At 43.3% G+C, this 23,184-nt stretch overlaps 1 protein-coding gene across 2 annotated transcripts; it reads left to right on the forward strand.

Moving 5' to 3' along the window:
* The first annotated feature begins 1,114 nt into the window (after window positions 1-1,114).
* Window positions 1,115-23,184, forward strand: FAS (Fas cell surface death receptor). Of its 2 annotated transcripts, XM_077822381.1 has the most exons (9): window positions 1,200-1,373; window positions 8,260-8,422; window positions 9,328-9,465; window positions 12,815-12,926; window positions 18,645-18,703; window positions 19,248-19,325; window positions 19,474-19,547; window positions 20,895-20,919; window positions 21,882-23,184. In XM_077822381.1, the coding sequence occupies exons 1-9, from the start codon at window positions 1,338-1,340 to the stop codon at window positions 22,238-22,240; spliced, it is 1,044 nt and encodes a 347-aa protein (XP_077678507.1). In that variant the 5' UTR covers window positions 1,200-1,337; the 3' UTR covers window positions 22,241-23,184. The 2 variants fall into 2 exon arrangements, with proteins under 2 accessions (XP_077678508.1, XP_077678507.1); XM_077822382.1 differs by lacking the exon at window positions 19,248-19,325 and having other exon boundaries at window positions 1,115-1,373.

The following is a 23,184-nucleotide window of genomic DNA, read 5'->3' on the forward strand; positions in this document are numbered from 1 at the left end:
TTAGGTACTTTTGCAGCTCCTATTACTATAATATCTGAACACCACATAGCCTTTAAATATTTATTTATCCTCATAACACCCCTGCAAGGCCAGAAAATACTATTCCCCCATTTTGTAGATGGGGACTGAGACAGAGAAAGAACAAAAATCCAGACTTTAAGGGTATTTAGGCACCTAAAGATGCACATAGGCACCACATGGGATTTTCAAAAGTGTGGACTGAAAGCAATGGGAGTTAGACAGCTCGGCATTTTGAAAATCCCACTAGGCAGCTATCTGCAATCATTATGTACCTACATGTAATAATTCGGCTTTAAGTCGCTTTCCCAAGGGTCACACAGGAACTCTGCAGCAGAGAACAAAACTGATCTGAGCACTTCAAGTCCCAGTCTAGCAGCCTAGCCAGTGCACTGCCCTTCTTCTGTAAATCTACATCACAGAAGTATTGTTCGCTTTAACTGATTCATTTTAAAATACCTAGGTCACTGTACATAAGGTGCTATAGGAGTACAATTTATTACTACCCCATAGATCACCACAGAACTGCCACTCAGATGCACCTGACGGCAAGACTGTTCTGGACTGAGGCATCTGAAAGAGCATAGGCTGCCAACTCTGACTGAAGCTATTCTGGGAGATTCCCCCCCCCCAAGGTAATGTCATTTTCTTAAAATATCCTATTAAAATCTCCTGGCTTGCTTTCAACGTCCCGGGGGGAGATCGATGGGGATTCCTGGAGACTCCAGACCAATCCTAGAGGTTGGTGAGCCTAAGCATGTGGCCAGAGACATCTGGGACTCTTTCCAAAATAAGCTGGCCAGATAGAAGCATAGCAGGGCCCCGTTCAGGCGCAGGACCAGAGGACTCCAGGGCTAACGCCTAACGATGAGATCAATACAATTGTTTCCCGCTTGTCCACGAGCCTGCCGCTGGGGTGAGCAGGGAGCCCACACTGCACCTTGCAACGCTGTAGCAACAACCCTCGGTGGCTACTGGGGGGAGGAGGATCCTCCCAACTGCGGCTCTGCCCAGCTTCTCCGGGCCAGGCGGTCCCCTTGTGCTCCAGGCGCTCCCTACCCTACGCGGTGCTGCCTCCCTGCTTTCCTTCCCCCCGCCCAACCCCGGCGCCGGGCACGGGAGCGGGACGGGCGGCGCCTAACCCCGGAGGAGGAGCCTGCCGGGTGGCCGGCACAGCGCGGGGCGGGGCAGGTGCTGCAGCTGGGGACCCAGTGCTCGATGCGCGCCCAGGGGGGACGGCGGCGAGGGCAGCTCCCCGGCGCCACGACTCACTTTCGCTTTGGAGGGCTTGCCCGGGCACCGCGCCGGCCGGCGGCAGCATGAGCGCAGGGCTCCTCTTCCTCCGCCTCGTCCTCGTAAGTCCCGTCTCGCCCGGGCCAGGCCGCCGGACTGTCCGGGGAGGGGGCCGGGCGGGATTCCCGCGGCTCGGGCGGCCGCTTGTCCGTCTCCCCAGGGCTGCGCCTCTAGCGGGGCCACCTTCGCGGAGGGTCTCCGGCCCCGTATTTGCGCCGGTGTCTACGGGGGGGGGCGCAGACAGCTGCCGGGGGACGATGGTCAGGACTGGTCACTTCCCTCGCTCTGCTGGGGTGCACAGCGCGGGGCAGAAGCCAGCTTCCCGTCCTCAGGTAAAGCTCGCTGTCTCGCTCGCTGTCTCGGCTTCGACCAGAAACAATGATCGTTTCTGAGAAGCGAGATCAGGTAGAGATAAAGTCCTGCCTGCTGCGTGACACAACCGCAATAAACAGAAAGCATTCCTGCTTCCTTAAGTCTGGGGCCAGTTGACTCAGAGACCATGTGAAGGAGACGTGGCTCGGAAATATTGGTTCCTAGAAGCGGTTTGATTTTGGGACTGTTTTAAAAAGACTAGTGAAGGAAGACTCCAGGTGGCCTGTAAAGGGAACTCCTCTATTCAGCTATACTTTTTTTCACTTCGGGTCTTTCTGTGGAGTGAAGCAATGCAGTAAAACTGAAGTCTTTCGCTCCCTCACTTGTACTAAAATTATAAAGTACACTACATGATACAATAGAGGACAAACTGAATGTTTTTCAGACTTGGTATAGGGCCCTCCTTTAATTGGCTTACAAGTGAATTCCTATTTTTGGAGAGCTGCTGTTCTATTTTTGAAAGGTTTCAGAGTAGCAGCCCTGTTGGTCTATATCTGCAAAAAGAACAGGAGTATTTGTGGCACCTTAGAGACTAGCAAATTTATTTGAGCCCACGAAAGCTTATGCTCAAATAAATTTGTTAGTCTCTAAGGTGCCACAAGTACTCCTGTTCTATTTTTGAAAATTGACATTTGCCAACACTACAGAGTTATCACATCTATTTCCTAGTATAAGAAAACTGTCCCAGCAGTTGGCAATTACTGATCCTTTAATGGTGATCCATGCAAACTGCACACTTGAGATGAAATTCAAAAATATTAATGGCTAAACTACTATTGATATCAGTTGGGAGCAGGATTGGGCCCTGAAAATGTGACATCCTTGGTTTATAAACTTATTTATTATGGCCCCGATCCTGCAAACACTTAAGCACATTCTTGACTTTGCTACCATGAGCAGTCCTATTGAAATCAGCGAGACTGCTCAGCGTAGTAAAGTTAAGCATGTGCTTAAGTATTTGCAGGACTGGGATTTATCATTCCCTTCTTCCAGTCCAGGGAGATACACTGGACCTAAGACTCTTTCTGATGTTTCCTAGCATTTTGTCTGAGGACCATAACTCTATGAATTGTCCCTCGGTTACTGCTGTCAACTCTCTCAGAGATATGGTCTTGAATTTCATACGTAAGATCTTCCCACAGCATGGTTACAATTGGCACTGAATGATTGTTTGCGGAGCAGAGGCTAGTATTGAGATGATTGGTAGCAAAATTTTAACAGTAGATTTTATTCATCACTTGAAGGGTACAAAATTAATTTTGGTAATGCAGTTATGTGACTCAGTTTATACTGTGGAGCTTTACAACTGTGCCACTCCACAAAACACCAAAATATAGATTAAATAGTATAGAGGATGCTTTACATCCAAACAGCGGAAGTGTAGGTTGTGTGTGTCAAAAGGGGAGAAACGCCTTCAGCACACCAATTGCAGAGACGTACTCTAAATATATCATGCTTAAATAGACATAATCACAGTCAAAAATAGATTTGCATCTATATCCTGAATTTATTTAGGTCAAACTGATAGTGGTGTAAACAAAACTTCTTCCCATCATCCCTTCCTTCAATATACACAATAGGTTGATGTTTCCATCTAAACCTGGCTCTCTGTCAAATCCCAGTCCCATTAGCCAGAGAGGAAGTAGCTCTCCCATAAACCTATTATTCCCTCTTCCCTGATTTTTCTAGCATATGATTTTACCACACTTAAAAAAAATAATATTTTTTTAAAAAGCCCTGCAGTATGTGTCTGGCTGATTAATTTACTTACACCCAAATATGAGAGTAGTTGGGTTTATTAGGCCTTGATCCTGAAAATGATTCCACAGAAGCAAACCCTTGCACTTATCGCACATCAGTTGCAGAAATGGATCCTTAAGCACGTAAGATCATGGTCCATCTTACCCAGTGGCCTATACCAGAGCTTCAGAGGGAGCATACAGAACAGGGCAATTATGGAGTGATCCACCCCTATTTTCCACTCCCATCTTTTGGTCGGTGGAGGTTTAGGATTGCCCCAAGCATGGGGCTGTGACCCTGACCATCTTGGCAAATAGCCATTGATGGACCTATTCTCCTTGAAGTTATCCAGTCCTTTTTTAAACTCAGTGATACTTTAGCTATCACAACATCCCATGACAATAAGTTCCACCACTTAGTTGTGTGTTGCATGAAAAAGTACTTCCTCTCCTGCCTATTAATTTCATTAGGTGATGCCTAGTTTGATCAGGTGATCCTCCTTAGGCTCTTACTATTCCTTCTCTGTTACCAAAAGACTAATCATAGGCCTGTCCTCATATAAAAAGCAAAGCATAGACCATTTGAAAAAACAGCTGGCGGACACTCGTACAATGATGAGTGTGGTACCAGAACCTATATAAAACAGAATAGAGGAAAAACAACTAAATTTAATAGGAACAGATTTGGGTACCTTCAAACAGCAAACTAATACTAGCCAATAATTTTCTAGTTCATATAGTAAGGTCTTGTATATAATAAATAGCCAATTTCTGAGAATTTAGAAAAGACCTCTTAGAAGTTAAGGCCCTCACACTAAAGTGTTTGTTCCACCCATGATACTCCTTATGACTCCAATAATGCAAAGATTTGTACACGTGCTTAAAATGAATGCATATAAATAGTCAGATTCAAGTCCATTGGATGACTCACGTGTAAAGTTAATCTTGTCATAAGTGTTTGCATAACTGGGTCTGTATTTGCACAATATGTTTACCTATTCTACTGCTAAGATGAATTTCTGTTTTCTCCTACTTTGATGCAATACACTGAACAACCAGGAAATGCTGAGAAGTGAACTGCAATATATTGTATACAAGAAAAAAAACAGATCATAAGCTTCCCTTGAATCTTCCATTTTGACATCCGGCCACAGAGTAGCAACAATGACATAGAAGCTGTTAGTGTTGCTGCAAGTCTTAACAATAGACAGTAATCATTAATAAATGTGCATTGAAAAAGAATTCCAAAAAATCCACAGAACACTCGTGTGATACAAGGATGTGTTATTATCCCCACTGTACAGGTGGGGAAACTGCGATAAGATATTAATGCCAACATTTTCAAATTTGACCTTGTTTGTGGGGACTAGAGTTTAGACCCCCATGAATCTGATTTCCAGTCTGATTACTGAACACACACAGATCCTATTAACCTCAGCACCACAGATACACAGATTCTAGGGGGTTTACACCACTCTAACTGTGTAGACTTCACAACATTAAACTCAATTCCTCTTTCTGGCCCTGCTGGTTCTCATGACTCAAGTGCGCTGAAAACTTTGGAACATGAGGAACTGTCACTTTGAGTGGTTGCTTCAGTGCAGTTCACTGATAACTGTGCATTTCATCTTTGTGTGAAAAAAGAAAAGGATAGATGAAAGAGAGCAAAAAGAGGAGGGAGTGGAAAGAGAAAAATGTGCTGCTGGAAACTGGACCAGAGCACAGTTGCCAACTTTCACACAGTAAATAAGCCCCCCAACTTTCATAATAAGCCAAAAATTAAGCTAATCTCATTTCAAAACAAGGCCAAAACAAGCCAATCCCTAAGAACCCCAACACTCTATTTGACTAGATCGTCCCGGTGTGCAGTGTGGGACTGTGGTGGGCCTGCTGTGCACCCCTGACTTTCTCCCGCCCTTGCCCCTGTTTGCCCCTTGCCCCTGCTTGCCAGGAGCCAATCAGAAAAGAAGAAGAAACAAGCTGCAAGCCCAAACTTAGCCCACAAGCAATTCACAAGCCAATTAAGCCAAAAACAAGCCCAATTTCTGCATGTTTTTTCGCGGGTTTGGCATGTCTGGACCAGAGAGCACCTGTTATAGTAAGAAGTCTGCTTCATCTAAAAGAGTGCAAGGAAAGGATCCATTTGCCAAACAATATAAAATTACCACCTGTTTGACAGTTCCATCTTGATAGGATTAATGTAAGCTTTTTAATTTGCAAAAGAAAAAATTCATTAAAATAGCAAAAGGGGGATAAACTGTTCATAAAATCATCCTTTGTGAAAGAACTACCATGAGCAAACATCAGAACATAAATGAAACTTCCCACGTCTTGCTATCCAACACCAAAGCAAGGAAATCTCCTCTCCCCCTTTTTAAATTTCTTGAGAGCCCCTAATGAGCTATGTGCACTTGCTGCTGTGTGACTGATGCAAGAACAGATGGGAGGTTTTGAATGGGTTAAAATTATGGCCCCAAATGAATAGATGCAGGTGTATGCTCCCATGTGGGGATGGGAAATTAATGAAAGAAGAGAATGGGTGACTGAGAGGAAGCAGAGAATTTATTTTAAACTTACTATTGAAGCAATTGTCCATCACTATCTGGTCTCACGTACAAATATTGTATGTATTATGACTATGGTAGGGTTAGAGCATTATGCCCCTCATAGTGTTTTCTCTGAAGTGTTCCCCCTGTGTAAAAGACCTGGGATATTATCCACAAATCACACGGATCCCGGAGGAGCCACTAGGCCCTCAGTGGCTCTGCCTTGGCTCTGTAGGTAGCTTGGCTTAATTGCCACACTGCCACGGATTCTCCAACTGATGCCTGCCATTGGAACCCACTTCTATGGCTCTGAAAGAAGGTTAATGCCTGAGCAGATCAATTGGAATTGATAATCTGGCCCAAATTATGATTTCTAAGGGTTTTTCTGGGGTTAGTTGCCCCTACTTATTTTGTTCCTACTGGATGTTTAGACTTTTAGTTTAAAAAATGGCATTTGTGTTAGATTAGGAAAAGAACAAAAACAAGCCTCCATGAGTCATTGTAGGCTGAAAGCATACATTGTATACATCTGTTTGTATGAAAACAGATCCAAAAGCACCTATCATCCCCTTAATGCATGTGTGTACCTTCAGTTATTGTCACTGAGTGATATGGGTACTACTGAGGACATGAGTGGTTTCCCAAGCGTACCATCAAATTGTGTTAACATTAGTGTTCCTTTTGTTATTAGTAATGAAATTTTAATTTCAGAGGACTGAATATCATGTGGGAGTGGCAATTCCAAGGAGAATCAAAAGAAAAAATATAAAGTGACTCTAGGATATAAAGAAATATTGTGGAAAATTTAGAATGTCACTTTGGGGATGAGGAGAAGCCAAAAAGGAAGAATATCAGATGTAGGGCATTGTATAAAGTTTCTGTGTGGAGTGCCTATATGATGCTACTTGAAAGACAGATCCTGAGAGGTAGTCCACACTTACTGTATTGGGAAGTACAGAATTATCTGGTAATAAATTGGTTCTATATATGTTACTACACATTATGTTTCTGTCTTTCCCTATTGTGTCAACAAGGGGGCGGTTTTGGTGGTTTTGAGGTGAGTTCTGAGTTCATGCATGCACGTAATAGAAGCTAGAAAGGTTTGTTAGTGTGGTTTTTGCGTAGTTATCAGTTATTTGCTTTGCACGTGTCTGTCATTTAGAAAGTTATATTACAATAATCTATTTTATCCTGTTTTCTACCCCATTCTTTACACCTTTTTCTTTTCATGTTCATCTTGTATTTGCTCCTTCTCTAATGTCCTTCACTTTCTGTCCCTAGAACTAAATGGCATTTGTAGTAACACTATACATTTGGCTCACTGATTCTTGCTCCACTGTACACTCTCCTTGTGTTTATCTTTCTGTTCCACACTGTATCCTCCTTTTCTAAATGACAGCTGCTTGGCTTGATACTCTGGTGCTGGTTCTCCTCTCTCTCTCTCATTGGTGTCAATCAATATTACCTCCTCTGAATTGCTGGAACTGCAACTGTTACTGTTATAAAAGAATAAAGGAGAGGAGAATTAGGCCCAGTGTGTCTGAGAATAAATATTTCTGGAACATGAACAGTTTCTCAGAGCAAGAATGTGACTTTAGGCACAGCCCTGAGCAAGGAATGATGGCTAGACTACATGCCCAAAGAGCTGCTCTGAGAAGCATTCTGACTCAGAAACCTCTCTGAGTCACAGCTCTCCTGTTCGTGGCCAGCATAATAATTTCCTTCAGGTCTACTCACAGTGTCACCCCATTTACACCTGTGCGCTGCACCTGTGGTCAGGATAGCCCAAGTAGATGGATTAAGGACAATTCTACTTCCATTTTACTTCCTTGAGCCTGTGTCAGACCTGCTAACCTACAGGTTTCCCCATGGACTTCAGGCTTACAGACCCTACTGTAGGTCCTAGCAAAGCAGTCAGTCAGAGCTGCTGCAAGCGCTGGGGGACACGGACACCCACATCCCTGCAATGCTTTTACAGCACTCGGAGCACTTCTGGCTCCAGAGCCAATCGCCTCACAGGCCTGGAAGGAGGTAATGATCCTGTCACTGCGGCATCTTTGTGTAGGGTGACCCCTGAGATATGGAACACACAATGAGATATTGTTTTCCCCCTTTCCCCTCCCCACCTCTCCTCCAACCCTTGCTGTGGGGTACTGCTCCCACACCTTCATCCACTCCTCTCTCAGGGTCTAGTGCTACTGTGGCCCACTGTACAAGTAGCAGGAGGATAGGGTAGAAAGGCAGAGTGTGAGCAATTTTCCCACACCTATAATTTTACTGTTCTCTCCTAGGTGTTTGGTTGGACTATTGGATCACAGTGGGACAGTGATGTATCTGCTGCACACACGATATATGATAAGCTGTCTATAAAGAGGAATATTTCTAAAAGGGAACTTAAATGTGGAGAGAGAGAATATGCTGCAGAAAATATCTGCTGTAAGGAGTGTGCACCTGGTAGGTATCATTTTAAAATAATTAATTGAAAAATAAAGAGGTGAGTGGAAATGGCCACAGGCAGAATGGCATACTGCTTGATAAATACCCTACATAAGAGGTAGTTAATAGGTGGACTGTGGGCCAAATCTGGACCACTAGACACTTTTGAATGGATCCCACAAATAAAAATAATTGACTACTCCTGCTCTACATGCTGTAGCTTTTACTGGGACACAGTGTTATAGGGCCTTCCTCTGGCCCCCAAGTGACAGGACTACATTGGTTTCATATTTTCATTCGGAAATCCCTTGGGCACTAAAAACTGTATTCTGTGGATTGGTCTCTAACCTTCTTGTATTTATGCTGTTTCCGTAAAGATGTATATGATTATTCCATGCTATTCTAGCACTTTCACATGATCTGTTCCAAGCCTAACTAGAATGCAGAATCGTAGAAAACACACAAATATTTACTGAGTTCATGCCAATAACTTTCCATGGATTTCAGACAAGTCCGTGTAAGCTACTTGGACTCATAGAGAAGCACTGGGATATTGACATGCACAATTTTGAAGGAGGTAAAAAAATGCATTCATGCTCTTTTGCCCACACAACTCCCCATTTATACCTGTGAATGCATATTTTCATTGAACATATCATTTGTTTAGTAAATTTTCCTTCTTGTTTTTAATAATTAGAATTTTAAATCCAACCCTGCATATGCTGTATTACCAAAAGACATGTACGGATAGATACCCATATAATTTATCTGTAGCATTTAGAAAGTGTTGATCCCGTCATTATTCATAAATCAGAAAGTTTGAGATGAAGAGAAATAGAAAATCTGAAGCAGATCTTCCAGCTGACAACTTCTGGGTAGAGATACCGCAACTTTCATTCTTCTTCTTTTTTTTTTTTTAACAGGTTCATTTAAACTTGCTGATTGCACAAAGGACAACAAAACCTCAAATTGTAAACCATGTGAAGAAGGATCAACATTCATGGATCATTACAATTCCCTCCATGTGTGCAGAAGGTGCAAGTCATGTGACTCTGAACTTGGTATGTCTGTAAAATAGCAACTCAGGCAACAAAAACTGTCCATAGGACAAGACTGGGGAGTTACCACAAGCTTTGAGTAAGGGATAGCATATAGTTATGATGTCCCAGGAATAGATCAGGGAGGAAATTGTGACAGAGTTACAATTCGTACCCTGGATCCCCTTTTCTCTGCAGGGGTGGAGGGAGTATGCCATGGCAGTGCTTTTCCTGAGCAATTGGTCAGGTGCACTGGTTGGCAGTTTGAGAGGAAACAGAGTTAAGGCTCTGTCCACTCCTCACCCACCTGTGTTGGAGGGCAAGTAGAAGTCTCTGGAGGTGGCTCTTTTGCCCACAGTGTGACATGTGATTTGGGTAGTTCACTATGACATTCCGGGGTGCAATCCAGACTAGTGAGGGGTTGTGTCACCACTTGCCTTGCAACGTTGGGTGCCTCACAATGCTATGGGCCCCTCACAAAGACAAACAGTGTGCAGGTCACACCCTGAGTATCTGTATATAGCTGCAGCCTGCCAGCAACACTCCAGTAAAACTCCAGCTTCCACTCGCCTTGGTTACTGCTTGCAGGGTGGCCCCAACACATTCCCAGTCCCACATTTCCCCCAAAAATGTGTGTTCTATTCTGTCCAGCCCTCTCCTGAACAGTCAGGTATTATATATCCATTGCCTCTGTAAGTGGTCAAATCATAGGACTGGAAGGGACCTTGAGAGGTCATCTAGTCCAGTTCCCTACACTTATGGCAGGACTAAATATTATCTAGACCATCCCTGACAGATGTTTGTCTAACCTGCTCTTAAAAACCTCAAATTATGGAGATTCCACAACCTCCCTAGGCAATTTATTCCAGAGCTTAACCACCCAGACAGGAAGTTTTTCCTAATGTCCAACCTAAACCTCCTTTGCTGCAATTTAAGCCTATTGCTTCTTGTCCTGTCCTCAGAGGTTAAGAAAAACAATTTTTCTCCCTCCTCCTTGTAATAACCTTTTACATACTCAGTTTAAACACAACACTGGATTAATTTTAATTTTGATTAAAGAACAAAACAAGTTTACTTAACTACAAAGAGATGGGTTCTTAAGTGAGTACAAGTATAAGGCATTAAAGTCAGAAATGGCTACAAGAAAAATAAGGATAAAATGCTTTCTGGTAACTACAAGTTAACAAACTAGACTTTATTCAAGGTTCTTACCAAATGTTTCCAGCAATAGGGCTAACCAAAGTCTCAGTTCAGAACCCCTTCCAAAGTCCAAAGACTGCTTCTTTTGTCTCCTTAGATGAAAAAGCAAGAGAGAGAGAGAGAAAGAATAGAGAAAGAGACTACCTGGGGTGTTTTTGCCCCCTCTCTTTTATAGTCCAGCCACCCTTTGAAATGCATTTTCGTCAGGGTTACCCCTAGATCAAGTACCTTCCAGCTGTGATGGTGGAGGCATGGGGTCTCGTGGTAAAAGAGGTTCCATGTTGTTTGTTAAAATGTGAATCGATCTGTTCCTGCCCCCCTCTTTGCTGCCAAAGTATGGCCACTTAAAAGGTGATGGCCAGCCAACTTTGATGATACTTGGCTAGAGGCATCAGCTTGTCCTTTGTCTTCGGGAAACTGGTTACCTACTCCCCAAACTTGTCTGGTAAACACATTTCAGTTGTAACTTCAGCTTATGTTCATAACTGTACCTATGTCATTATGTGCATTTCACTATGATATGATTGACCAGTGAGTTATTAGTTTTCAAATAATACCTCACAAGGCATATTCTGTACAATGATTATTACAATAGTGTGTAGGGTCAGAATACAGGGGTGCAGTCGGTCACACTCACCTTATGCCCTAGAGTCCCTTTTTTGGCATTTACCTTGGCTCACAATCTGATCCTCAGTGAAACCATTTTAGATATATTCAAAGGTTTTTGGGTGTTAACAAAAGGTACACCAAAACCAATATTTTTATTTAGTACCTTGCTTACAGAAGTTACCTTGAATCATTCCTTATGATAAAAAACCCCACACACACTAGACAATGTGAGATAAAACTTGATTTTCTCACAGACACACAGTTTTGAGTGTTTTAAAATGGACAAACACACCCATGACACAAAGCAATCATCTGGGAGAACAGAAACCTGTTCCCACTCTAGTCCTCGCTGAAGCAGGTTTGCAGCTGCTTCTTCTCAAACTCAGAGGTGCTGTATAAGCAACACATAGTAGAATCTGTGCATAATATTATAAGAGGCATTTGAGGAAACCCGTTTGCAAGTGGCTGAGAGGGAGGCGACAAGTCACATCAAAGAGTTGAAAATCCTTAGTTTACAAAGAGTTTCCAATAAGGAATTGTTGTATTAATTTTAAATGAATTTAAACTTCATTTTAAAGTTATTAGAGGCTCAGGACCCTGAGCATCCGACAGGGTTTTGCACTTGATTGTGTCTGGCCCTCTGGCTGTGCAAGTGTGTGGGAGGGGGCACACAGAGCTTTCTCTTGCAGCCACATCACAACCCTTGGTGGCTGTTGAAATTGGCATTTTTAGGTGGGGGCTGGGGTTCAGTTCCAGCAGCATGTCTTTTCCTTAAATCTCTCTCTCTCAAGGTACTGACAAGGTCTCCACTCACTATCTGAGTGCATGCCTCACCAGGGACTCAAATGGTTGTCAACTAAAGAAAATTATTTTTTAAAAGTCACCTTCAGATCTAGGTGTGTTACTGGTACTGTATGGGTATCTTTTGCTGTTATAAGATATCCGCAGTCAGGTCAATCTCACTAGCCGATGATGGATAAAAGCTTACTTTAAATAGCAAGAGCTTAGTAGAAGAAAACTAAACTAGTTCAAACCAGGCCAAACAGAGTGGCTTGGCACTGCCCAACTTGTCTGTTTTACTCAATGTCCAGTCCAAATAAGTAGACTGACATCAGGGAACTGCACCAGGGGATGATTCCAGCAGATGATGCAGGAGATGCACAGGGAATCATTATAGAAGTGGCAACTGAATATGCAGGAGACCAGACACTTTATATAATGAATGATCATAGAATGATGAATGAAAACAAAACAGCCAGTATTTTGTAATGTTATATACTAGTCCCCTTCCAGCAAAGCAAGTGCTTATTGTCAGCTCTTTTTCTTCGCAGCATGTGCTTGCAGAGGACTCCTTCCTTCCCTCCTCTTCCCAGTATCACACAATCAGAAGGAGCATGTAGAAAACAATATGGTGATGCTTGCTTTTATGACCAGCTCACATTGATGCATACAGCAATAGAGCTTAAAAGCAATAGGCCTGAGCATAGCATTTGCTAATGGTACACTAAAATAGTTAGAGTACCACCTTCTTCTAATTGAAGAAAACTCTTGGGATTTATTTTAGGTTTCGAAGTTGCAGAAACTTGTACCGTCACTCAGAACACAAAATGCAGGTGTAAACAACACTACTTTTGCAATTCTTTTGACTCATGTCATCATTGCGACCCATGCAGCAAGTAAGTTTGAGGTCTTTATTATTTAACTATTCAAATGGTTTGTTGTTTAATGTGAATTATCCAGCTCAGCCAGTTTTTCAATATCAATGTGGCCTCTAATGCATTGTTTAGGAAAGAAGTCAGTTTAGCTCACTTAACTCAGTTGAAAATCCCACATCGACATAAACACGGTTAAACACCTTTTAGCTCCATTTAGTGATCAAGTTATAGCCTAACAAGGTCTTCAGATGAATTAAGCTAGTCCTATTGAACTCATTCATTTAGGGGAAAAAAGCACTTTTTTTCTAGTCTGGACAAGGCCTAAAATTTTATAGGTACCCATCTGCATGGATAGTTACCACAATTGTGTGCAAATATCTGTATGCATTTGAATGCACAAATCTGCACACAAATTTAGAGGCCACTTTTAATAATTCCCACTCCAAGTTTTTTGAGCTTTGTCTTTGTGTATTCTGTTGGGGTAGATAGAAGATTATTCCATGTCAGGAGGTTATGGAATGATGGATTGGATGGGTGAGGAAGTAGAGTTGGAAGGTCTGGCAATACCAGAGGGTGACAGTCTGTAGAGGAAGAGAACTTCAGGGAAAGCAGCAGGTGCCTTTTATAGGATCTTCTGACAAACTCATTTGGACTCATACCTCTCTAATCTCCCCCCCAGGAAGTGACATCTCTCATTTTAGAGAGACAAGATGGGTGAGGTAATGTATTTGTCCAATAAAGGATATTGCATAACCCATCTTGTCTATCTAATATTCTGGTACCAGCACAGCTACAACAACATTGCATACATCTCATTTTAGTCACAAAGCAAGTATAGTGCATACAGAGTTGGTATTCCTTCATTTACTGATGAAAATTAATTTTCATCAGAAATCTAAAATTATGAAACTGAGGTTTTAGAGCGATTTTGTCTGAAGGAATCCCTCAGCATTTTAGTTTACTGGTATGAGTTTTCTAAATCTCTAATTTTGGGTCTTTGTCACACACTGACTGTATCCCACACTGGGGCCTTGGCAGAGTGAGAAATGAGTTTGGTTCCTGTTCATAAACAGTCATGTAGCTCTGGTGCAACAGGAATTCTCTGTATGTCTACACTGCAATTAGACACTCACAGCTGGCCCATGCCAGCTGATTCAGGCTAAGGAGCTCAGGCTAAGAGGCTGTTTGATTGCAGTGTAAAAGTTTGGGCTCAGGCTGCAGCTCAGAGATCCTCCCACCTTGCAGGGTCCTAGACCCAGGCTTCAGCCCTACTGTCTACACCACAGTTTAATAACCTCTTAGCCAGATTATTTTAGCCAGAGTCAGCTGGAGCAGGCCAGCCACAGGTGTCTAAGCGTACTGTAGGCATACCCTCTGTTTCCTGCTGCATGACTGTTTGATTACCAGATCTGTTGTGAATAAGGCCAGCATGCTTTTCAGTTTTATCAAGGTTTGCCTTATCCCCTCGCCCCCCCCCCCCCCAGCTATTAGTGGGTGTAGGTATAAAATCATAGAATATCAGGGTTGGAAGGGACCTCAGGAGGTCATCTAGTCCAACCCTCTGCTCAAAGCAAAACCAATCCCCAACTAAATCATCCCAGCCAGGGCTTTGTCAAGCCTGACCTTAAAAACTTCTAAGGCAGGAGATTCCACCAGCTCCCTAGGTAATGCATTCCAGAGTTTCACCACCCTCCTAGTGAAAATTTTTCCTAATATGCAACCTAAACCTCCCCCACTGCAACTTGAGACCATTACTCCTTGTTCTGTCATCAGCTACCACTGAGAACAGTCTAGATCCATCCTCTTTGGAACTCCCTTTCATGTAGTTGAAAGCAGCTATCAAATCCCCTCTCATTCTTCTCTTGCGCAGACTAAACAATCCCAGTTCCCTCAGCCTCTCCTCATAAGTTATGTGTTCCAGTCCCCTAATCATTTTTGTTGCCCTCCGCTGGACTCTCTCCAATTTTTCCACATCCTTCTTGTAGTGTGGAGTCCAAAACTGGACACAGTACTCCAGATGAGGCCTCACCAATGTCAAATAGAGGGGAACGATCACGTCCCTCGATCTGCTGGCAGTGCCCCTACTTGTACATCCCAAAATGTCATTGGCCTTCTTGGCAACAAGGGCACACTGTTGACTCATATCCAGCTTCTTGTCCACTGTAACCCCTAGTTCCTTTTCTGCAGAACTGCTGCCTAGCCATTCGGTCCCTAGTCTGTAGCGGTGCATGGGATTCTTCTGTCCTAAGTGCAGGACTCTGCACTTGTCCTTGTTGAACCTCATCAGATTTCTTTTGGCCCAATCCTCTAATTTGTCTAGGTCCCTCTGTATCCTATCCCTACCCTCCAGCATATCTACCTCTCCTCCCAGTTTACTGTCATCTGCAAACTTGCTGAGTGTGCAATCCACACCATCCTCCAGATCATTTATGAAGATATTGAACAAAACCGGCCCGAGGACCGACCCTTGGAGCACTCCACTGATCACTACCCATTGAGCCTGACAATCTAGCCAACTTTCTATCCACCTTATAGTCCATTCATCCAGCCCATACTTCTTTAACTTGCTGGCAAGAATGCTGTGGGAGACCGTGTCAAAAGCTTTGCTAAAGTCAAGGAACAACATGTCCACTGCTTTCCTCTCATCCACAGAGCCAGTTATCTCGTCATAGAAGGCAATTAGATTAGTCAGGCATGACTTGCCCTTGCTGAATCCATGCTGACTGTTCCTGATCACTTTCCTCTCCTCTAAGTGCTTCAGAATTGATTTCCTTGAAGACCTGCTCCATGATTTGTCCAGGGACTGAGGTGAGGCTGACTCACCTGTAGTTCCCAGGATCCTCCTTCTTCCCTTTTTTAAAGATGGGCACTACATTAGCCTTTTTCCAGTCTTCTGGGACTTCTCCTGATCTCCATGAGTTTTCAAAGATAATGGCCAGTGGCTCTGCAATCACATCCACCAACTCCTTTAGCACTCTCGGATGCAGCGCATCCAGCCCCATGGACTTGTGCTCGTCCAGCTTTTCTAAATAGTCCCGAACCACTTCTTTCACCACAGAGGGCTGGTCACCTCCTCCCCATGCTGTGCTGCCCAGTGCAGTAGTCTGGGAGCTGAGTTTGTTCATGAAGACAGAGGCAAAAAAAGCATTGAGTACATTTAGCTTTTTCCACATCCTCTGTCACTAGGTTGCCTCCCTCATTCAGTAAGGGGCCCACGCTTTCCTTGACTCTCTTCTTGTTGCTAACATACCTGAAGAAACCCTTCTTGTTACTCTTAACATCTCTTGCTAGCTGCAACTCCAGGTGTGATGTGGCCTTCCTGATTTCACTCCTGCATGCCCGAGCAATATTTGTATACTCTTCCCTGGTCATCTGTCCAATCTTCCACTTCTTGTAAGCTTCTTTTTTGTGTTTAAGATCAGCAAGGATTTCACTGTTAAGCCAAACTGGTCGCCTGCCATATTTACTATTCTTTCTACACGTCGGGATGGTTTGTCCCTGTAACCTCAATAAGGATTCTTTAAAATACAGCCAGCTCTCCTGGACTCCTTTCCCCCTCATGTTATTCTCCCAGGGGATCCTGCCCATCAGCTCCCTGAGGGAGTCAAAGTCTGCTTTTCTGAAGTTCAGGGTCCATATTCTGCTCCTCTCCTTTCTTCCCTGTGTCAGGATCCTGAACTCAACCAACTCATGGTCACTGCCTCCCAGGTTCCCATCCATTTTTGCTTCCCCTACTAATTCTTCCCGGTTTGTGAGCAGCAGGTCAAGAAGAGCTCTGTCCCTAGTTAGTTCCTCCAGTACTTGCACCAGGAAATTGTCCCCTACACTTTTCAAAAACTTCCTGGATTGTCTGTGCACAGCTGTATTGCTCTCCCAGCAGATATCAGGGTGATTGAAGTCTCCCATGAGAACCAGGGCCTACGATCTAGTAACTTCTGTGAGTTGCCAGAAGAAAGCCTCATCGCCCTGGTCCGGTGGTCTATAGCAGACTCCCACCACGACATCAGCCTTGTTGCTCACACTTCTAAACTTAATCCAGAGACTCTCAGGTTTTTCTGCAGTTTCATACTTGAGCTCTGAGCAGTCATACTGCTCCCTTACATACAATGCAACTCCCCCACCTTTTCTGCCCTGCCTGTCCTTCCTGAACAGCTTATATCCATCCATGACAGTACTCCAGTCATGTGAGTTATCCCACCAAGTCTCTGTTATTCCAATCACATCATAATTCCTTGACTGTGCCAGGACTTCCAGTTCTTCCTGCTTGTTTCCCAGGCTTCTTGCATTTCTGTATAGGCACTTGAGATAACTCGCTGATCATCCCTCTTTCTCAGTATGAGGCAAGAGCCCTCCCTTCTCGCACGCTCCTGCTCGTGCTTCCTCCCGGTATCCAACTTCCCCACTTACCTCAGGGCTTTGGTCTCCTTCCCCCGGTGAACCTAGTTTAAAGCCCTCCTCACTAGGTTAGCCAGCCTGCTTGCGAAGATGCTCTTCCCTCTCTTCGTTAGGCGGAGCCCATCTCTGCCTAGCACTCCTCCTTCTTGGAACACCATCCCATGGTCAAAGAATCCAAAGCCTTCTCTCCGACACCACCTGCATAGCCATTTGTTGACTTCCACGATTCGACGGTCTCTACCCAGGCCTTTTTCTTCCACGGGGAGGATGGACGAGAACACCACTTGCGCCTCAAACTCCTTTATCCTTCTTCCCAGAGCCACGTAGTCTGCAGTGATCCACTCAAGGTCATTCTTGGCAGTATCATTGGTGCCCACGTGGAGAAGCAGGAAGGGGTAGCGATCCGAGGGCTTGATGACTCTCGGCAGTCTCTCTGTCACATCGTGAATCCTAGCTCCTGGCAAGCAGCAGACTTCTCGGTTTTCCCGGTCAGGGCAGCAGATAGATGATTCGGTCCCCCTGAGGAGAGAGAGTCCCCGACCACCACCACCTGCCTCCTTCTCTTGGGAGCAGTGGTCGTGGAACCCCCAACCCTAGGACAGTGCATCTCATGCCTTCCAATCGGCGGAGTCTCCTTTTGTCCCCTTCCCTCAGATGTATCATCTAGTCCACCCTCCGCATTAGTACCTGTGGAGAGAAAATGAAAACGTTTACTTACCTGTATCTGCGTTGCTGGTACATGGACGCTCCCGTTTCTTCTTCTGGAGGTCACATGGTACAATTGTGCTTTTGTTATTGGGCACCTTAATGGGTGGAACTGTTTCTGCCTCCCCAAAACCATCTCTTTCCTAATCTCTCCCTACTTTTAAAAAGCAAGTAAAAAACTTTATTCTAAAGGTGTTTGAGTTATTTTGAAGGAGCGCTGTTGGTCCTTTCTTTATTGCCTTTCTCTTCACTCCTTTTTTCCTATTAGGTTCCCTCCCTTCTTTTATCTTGCAGATATTTTTTGTTTTCATTGGGTTTTATCTTGGCATACAGCACCCTGAGCTGCTCACAAGGCCGTGCGGGTGCACTCTGTAAATAGTGGTATTAACATCATTTACATTATGACTTATAGGAAACTGGACAAGAATCCCTAGAGACTAAATATAACAACATTGGAGGACTAGAGAGACACTTCTTCCTCCCTACTAAATTCAAAATTCCGATTTCTTACTATATTAAGCCAGCTGGTAACAGTGTGGGGGGCATGGATAACTTTGCCTTCTTTTCATGACAGATTGTGTTGTTTTTCTATTGTTAAATTACTATTAAATACATACATATTTTTCATATTTTCTCTAGGTGTGAAAATGGCGCAATTGAAAAAGTATGCACTCCGACCACAAATACCATATGCAAAAGTGAGAGTGAATTACTTAATCTTGGTATCTCCATAGGTAGAGTCAGTTGGATACAGCGGAATCAGCTATGCAGTGTAGGCCAGATTGTGTGTGTTAGACCCAAGGTGGAGCAAGCATGGAGCTGCACCACCATATAAAATGCTTCCTGGGGACACCTGGTATGCAGGGGGAGCACACCCATGGCTGCACAAGGGTAAAACATGGCTTCCAGTCCATGACTGGTCAGTTCTGCTGGCTGGTATGGCGGGGTTGCCCCTTGTAGAGTGGCCTGTACCGTAGGAACAGTAATGGGGAGCAGTCCCTGTTGGCAGGAGAGAACAGGAATCATTTTTGTGTCTTGCCCTGGCACAGGGATGCAAGGAGCAGAGAGGGAAGACTCCTTGCACCTCACCAGTCGTGCGCTGCGTCTGGGGAGGCATCTATACAAGGTCCTTCCACAGTCTGGCCTTTATAATCCTGTGAAGGGTTCCAAGTGTGTTGTTGTATTGCACTGATTTTCTGTGCTTTGCTTTTATGTAAATTTTACAATGCTCTAAATTATCAGGAAACTTCTGGTGGATTTATCTAGTGATTGGAATTGTCATCGCTATAGCATCACTATCAGCCGTAGCAGCGTACTGTTGTAAGTTAATTTCTTTTATTCATCCATATTGTATACTGAATTGACTACTGCTTAATTAATCATAATTCTCCTCTTTTAGGTGCTCCACTCTAGCACTGATACATACTATGCGCTGGTTTTTAAAATTCTTTGGCATGTTTTGTTTCAGACAAGAAGAAACGGAAGGATTTTGATGTGAACAATCACATGCTGCCTCAGGTTGTCCACAAACCACCCACCTCTGTAGGTATCATTGTTTAGCATGGCTGAAATTCAGCTTGGTGCATGAGGCCCTCTGCACCACTTAAATCCACACTGGGGCTGTGTAGATTGTGGAGGCCTGTCCTCCCTTTACCTTCTGGCTTTATGTGAGAGAAGTGAACCTCACCACAGAGAGAAAGACACGTGGGAGAGTTCCAAACTATTTTTGCCAAGCAAATAACAGGATTTGTCCATGTGCTTCCTACGAGCATTTCTGAAAAAGAGAGTGTTTTGTATAGTACAATGTATATATGGAGAACAAGAAGAAGTTTTCAAACCCTCCTGTCCCAGCTACACATACAAGCTAGGAAGGAAGTCAGGGATTTTATTCGAATCGCTCCATTCTTTCTGCCTGAGATAAAGTTGAAGCTTTTATCCCCTAAACAGTCCTATCTTTAAACACGTATTGTTCCTTAGAGTGGAAGGTGCTAGCAATGAGTGCCCAGCAGCTGAGGATAAGAGAGGACATTGTGTCATTCTGCTGTGACCCTCTCTACTCTCTCAGATAATCTATGAGCAGTACTGAAGGGCTCAGTTAATCCAGTTCTCTATGGCCAAAGGACAGTTGCAACACTGAGGGGACCATGAGGAAGCAGAGTGAGAGTTGGGGTCAGAAGAGTTTTCTACAGAGGACCCTGGGGCAGGGGTGGGTGGGGGAGGAATGTATTTCCTGGCCTGACTCATTAGGGTCAGATCATTACAGAAACATGCAAAAAGCGGCCCAAAGTTTGTGGGGGAAGAGGGGTTGAGTGTCATTTCTCCTCTCCGCCCCCGATGCTTGTCTGTGGGCTGTAGACAGGAAGGGTGTGGAGCTAGGGGAAGCTACCTTCTTGCAGCAGCATCTCTCTCCAGCCTAGTACAGAGCTCCTCACTTAGACAAAGGATCATTTCTCTCCTAAAGAATGTTCCATACATTGATTAAGCATTCTGAGTAGCTAAGATCCTGAAGTTCTTGTACTAGTCCGGTGACCCAAATAGAGACCACCTTCATTTCTATTATTCAGTTTAAAATTGGCTAGTGCACTGTATTCTAAACATGGCCTGGATACTAAAGAGAGGGGTCATGGATAAAGCTGAGAGAAAACTCCAAATTTCATGAAATTTAGCATTTTGCATAATTTGGTGTTTTAAAAAAAATTAGTAGTGGGAGCCCAACCCCACCCCCCCACTAAGGTACAAAAGAGACTGTACCACTGAAAGAAGAAGAGAAGATGGGAATAAGTGAAAAAACAGAAAAAAATCAATAATCAAGAAAAACTTGGGGGGGAAGGGCAGAGACTCTACAATCTGCAGGGCCTCCTTTACACTTTTTTCTTTATCTGTTTCCAGGAAGTGGAGCCTCTTGTGTACACAGGTATGAAATAACATTTTACTTTCTGTGTAGGAATGGTGAGAAATATGGTTTAGAAACCATGCAAGAATATATGTTTTGTTCAATTTAATGCAAGGTCAGTCTCTGTTTCGAGGAGCTGTCACTCCTCACTGATTTGTAACTCTCCTTATTAAATAAATGTCAGTTATGGGAACAAACCTCCAGTCCTAACTAAGACACAACGCTCTTTTTTTTTTTAAATCAAAGGACGTTTTGCCTCAGTAAGGTCTGCAGACTCTGTGTGTTACTTGATTAATGTTAGCAGGAATTAGTTATTGAAAAACCCAAAATGTTTCTGCTTGGATAAGCACCCAACTGTTTTCCTGCTTGTTAAAATATTGTGAGTATATGCAGATTTTTGGAGACTTTGTCCCACAGGACTCTCTAACTAAGAAACCCTCTGGTGGTTCAGTAGATACACTGGCAATCTTGTTGCCAGATCTCAGGTATTCATATATTCTAATCTCCTGGACTCTGCAGCTTTCAAAGCCAAAGGCATTCACCCTGTATTACAGATCAGGTAGTACGCAAAGCCCAGAAGATAGGCTTCTAGACACTGAACTGTCAAGTGAATGAGTCCAGCAATGGAAGTATCATTATGGAGAGGTTCAGCGCCAAGCTAAGAGGATGCCAGAGGTGCTTGTCTGCTTGAGGAAGGGAAGGAGAAAGGGTCCCATAGAAAGATCCGAGCACTTATTTGAAGTCACAAGAAGGGGGTATGGGTCCATACCTGAACATTTGAATTTTCTAACACAAGGGAAAGTGTAGCATGTGGACCCATGTCTACTGTGAAGTTCCCTGTAAAAGACTTCTCTCGATCTCTCACTTAGGCTTGAAATATCTGTTTTGAATAGGAAACGTGTAATCTATTTAAAACATGAAAAAAAATCAGTAAAATACTAGTGCCATGAATTTGTGTTTTCAAATGTTATTTGTATTGTCAGATGTTGACCTGAGTGCCCACATTCCTGCTATTGTGGAGGTGATGACGCTACCACAAGTCAAGGCTTTTGTTCGGAAGCATGAAATCCCAGAACCTGCCATAGAGCAGACACTCCAGGACTATATAAATGATTCAACTGAGCAGAAAATCAAATTGTTCCATATGTGGTATCAACATCATGGAATGAAGGGGGCTTATGAAAATTTGATCGTCAGCCTGAGAGAATTAAAAATGCGTGCTGTTGCTGATAAAATTGAGAAAAAACTGAATGCGGTCACTTTCAGCAGTCAGGAAAATGGAAGATCAAATGTCAATACTGCTGAGCAAAGCAGCACCCATTCTGATAGACTTAATGTGTAGTCAGTGGAAAAATATTTCTAAACAGGTAAGTATTATTTTTATGTTGTAAATAACAAAGTTTTCAAAGCCCGTTTCCTTCAGCATTTCTACCTGATTAAAGAAGAGGTGAGTGAACAAACACAGACAGCATGGCTAACTTCTGGAAATGCATCGATGTGCACTTCAGAGATTGAGATTTTGCTATCCTTTGTAAAGGACTGGGAACAGAGATTCGGGAAGCATTCACTAAAAAAACAACAATATAGGAGTTCATGCAGAGGACTCACAATGCTTCTGTGTGTCACACAAAAAAACTCAGCCAACATTTTGGAATGAAGCTTTAGTTAAAGATTTATGGTCCCAGACAATGGATGATCTTTGTGTTTAGTTATGCTAAAATTATGGTTTATAGCTATTTTCCTTATGTAAGAGAATGAAAACTCTGGCGTTACGTTTACAGTATTTTCAGCAAACACACTTAAGGGAAAAAAAAGGAATTCAATTATTTTAAATTTAAAGACTAACTTTAATGTAATCTGTAAACATGTTAAAGATTTACTCACATGAGAAATCCCATTTAAAGTCAGTGGCGCTATTCACTTGTTATGTATTTGGAAGATGAATATACTTGTTTTTATAGATTACTTTAAATGATACTTTCAGTTGTGAAAGCATATGAACATGTACATATTTCATGGAAGGCCCCAAACTAACCACAGATGTGTGGGTGCAGATTATTGCCTTCTACGATAATCATGATGGTCCCTTCTGGTCTTAAAAAAAAAATCCGTGAAATTAAATGCGATCTGTGCCTGTATATCTGAAGGACAGAACTGGGTCCTCAATTTTTAAAGGTCTGTCATACCAACTGCGATCTCTCCCAGGCCCAAATGTTTGATACTAGCTTTTCTAATGCAAAGATTTAAAGTAAGAACAAGCAGCAATAAAAGAAGAGCTTGAAATAG

Source organism: Eretmochelys imbricata, chromosome 7, assembly GCF_965152235.1.
Source record: "Eretmochelys imbricata isolate rEreImb1 chromosome 7, rEreImb1.hap1, whole genome shotgun sequence".
NCBI classification, from domain to species: domain Eukaryota; kingdom Metazoa; phylum Chordata; order Testudines; family Cheloniidae; genus Eretmochelys; species Eretmochelys imbricata.

What these genes read in the sequence shown, in the direction of transcription:
- FAS (XM_077822381.1), top strand. Translation starts at nt 1,338, where the DNA reads ATGAGCGCAGGGCTCCTCTTCCTCCGCCTCGTCCTC. An exon ending in CATTGCGACCCATGCAGCAA is followed by an intron (nt 12,927 to 18,644) that starts GTAAGTTTGAGG and finishes TATTTTCTCTAG; the next exon opens with GTGTGAAAATGGCGCAATTG. An exon ending in AGCCGTAGCAGCGTACTGTT is followed by an intron (nt 19,326 to 19,473) that starts GTAAGTTAATTT and finishes GTTTTGTTTCAG; the next exon opens with ACAAGAAGAAACGGAAGGAT.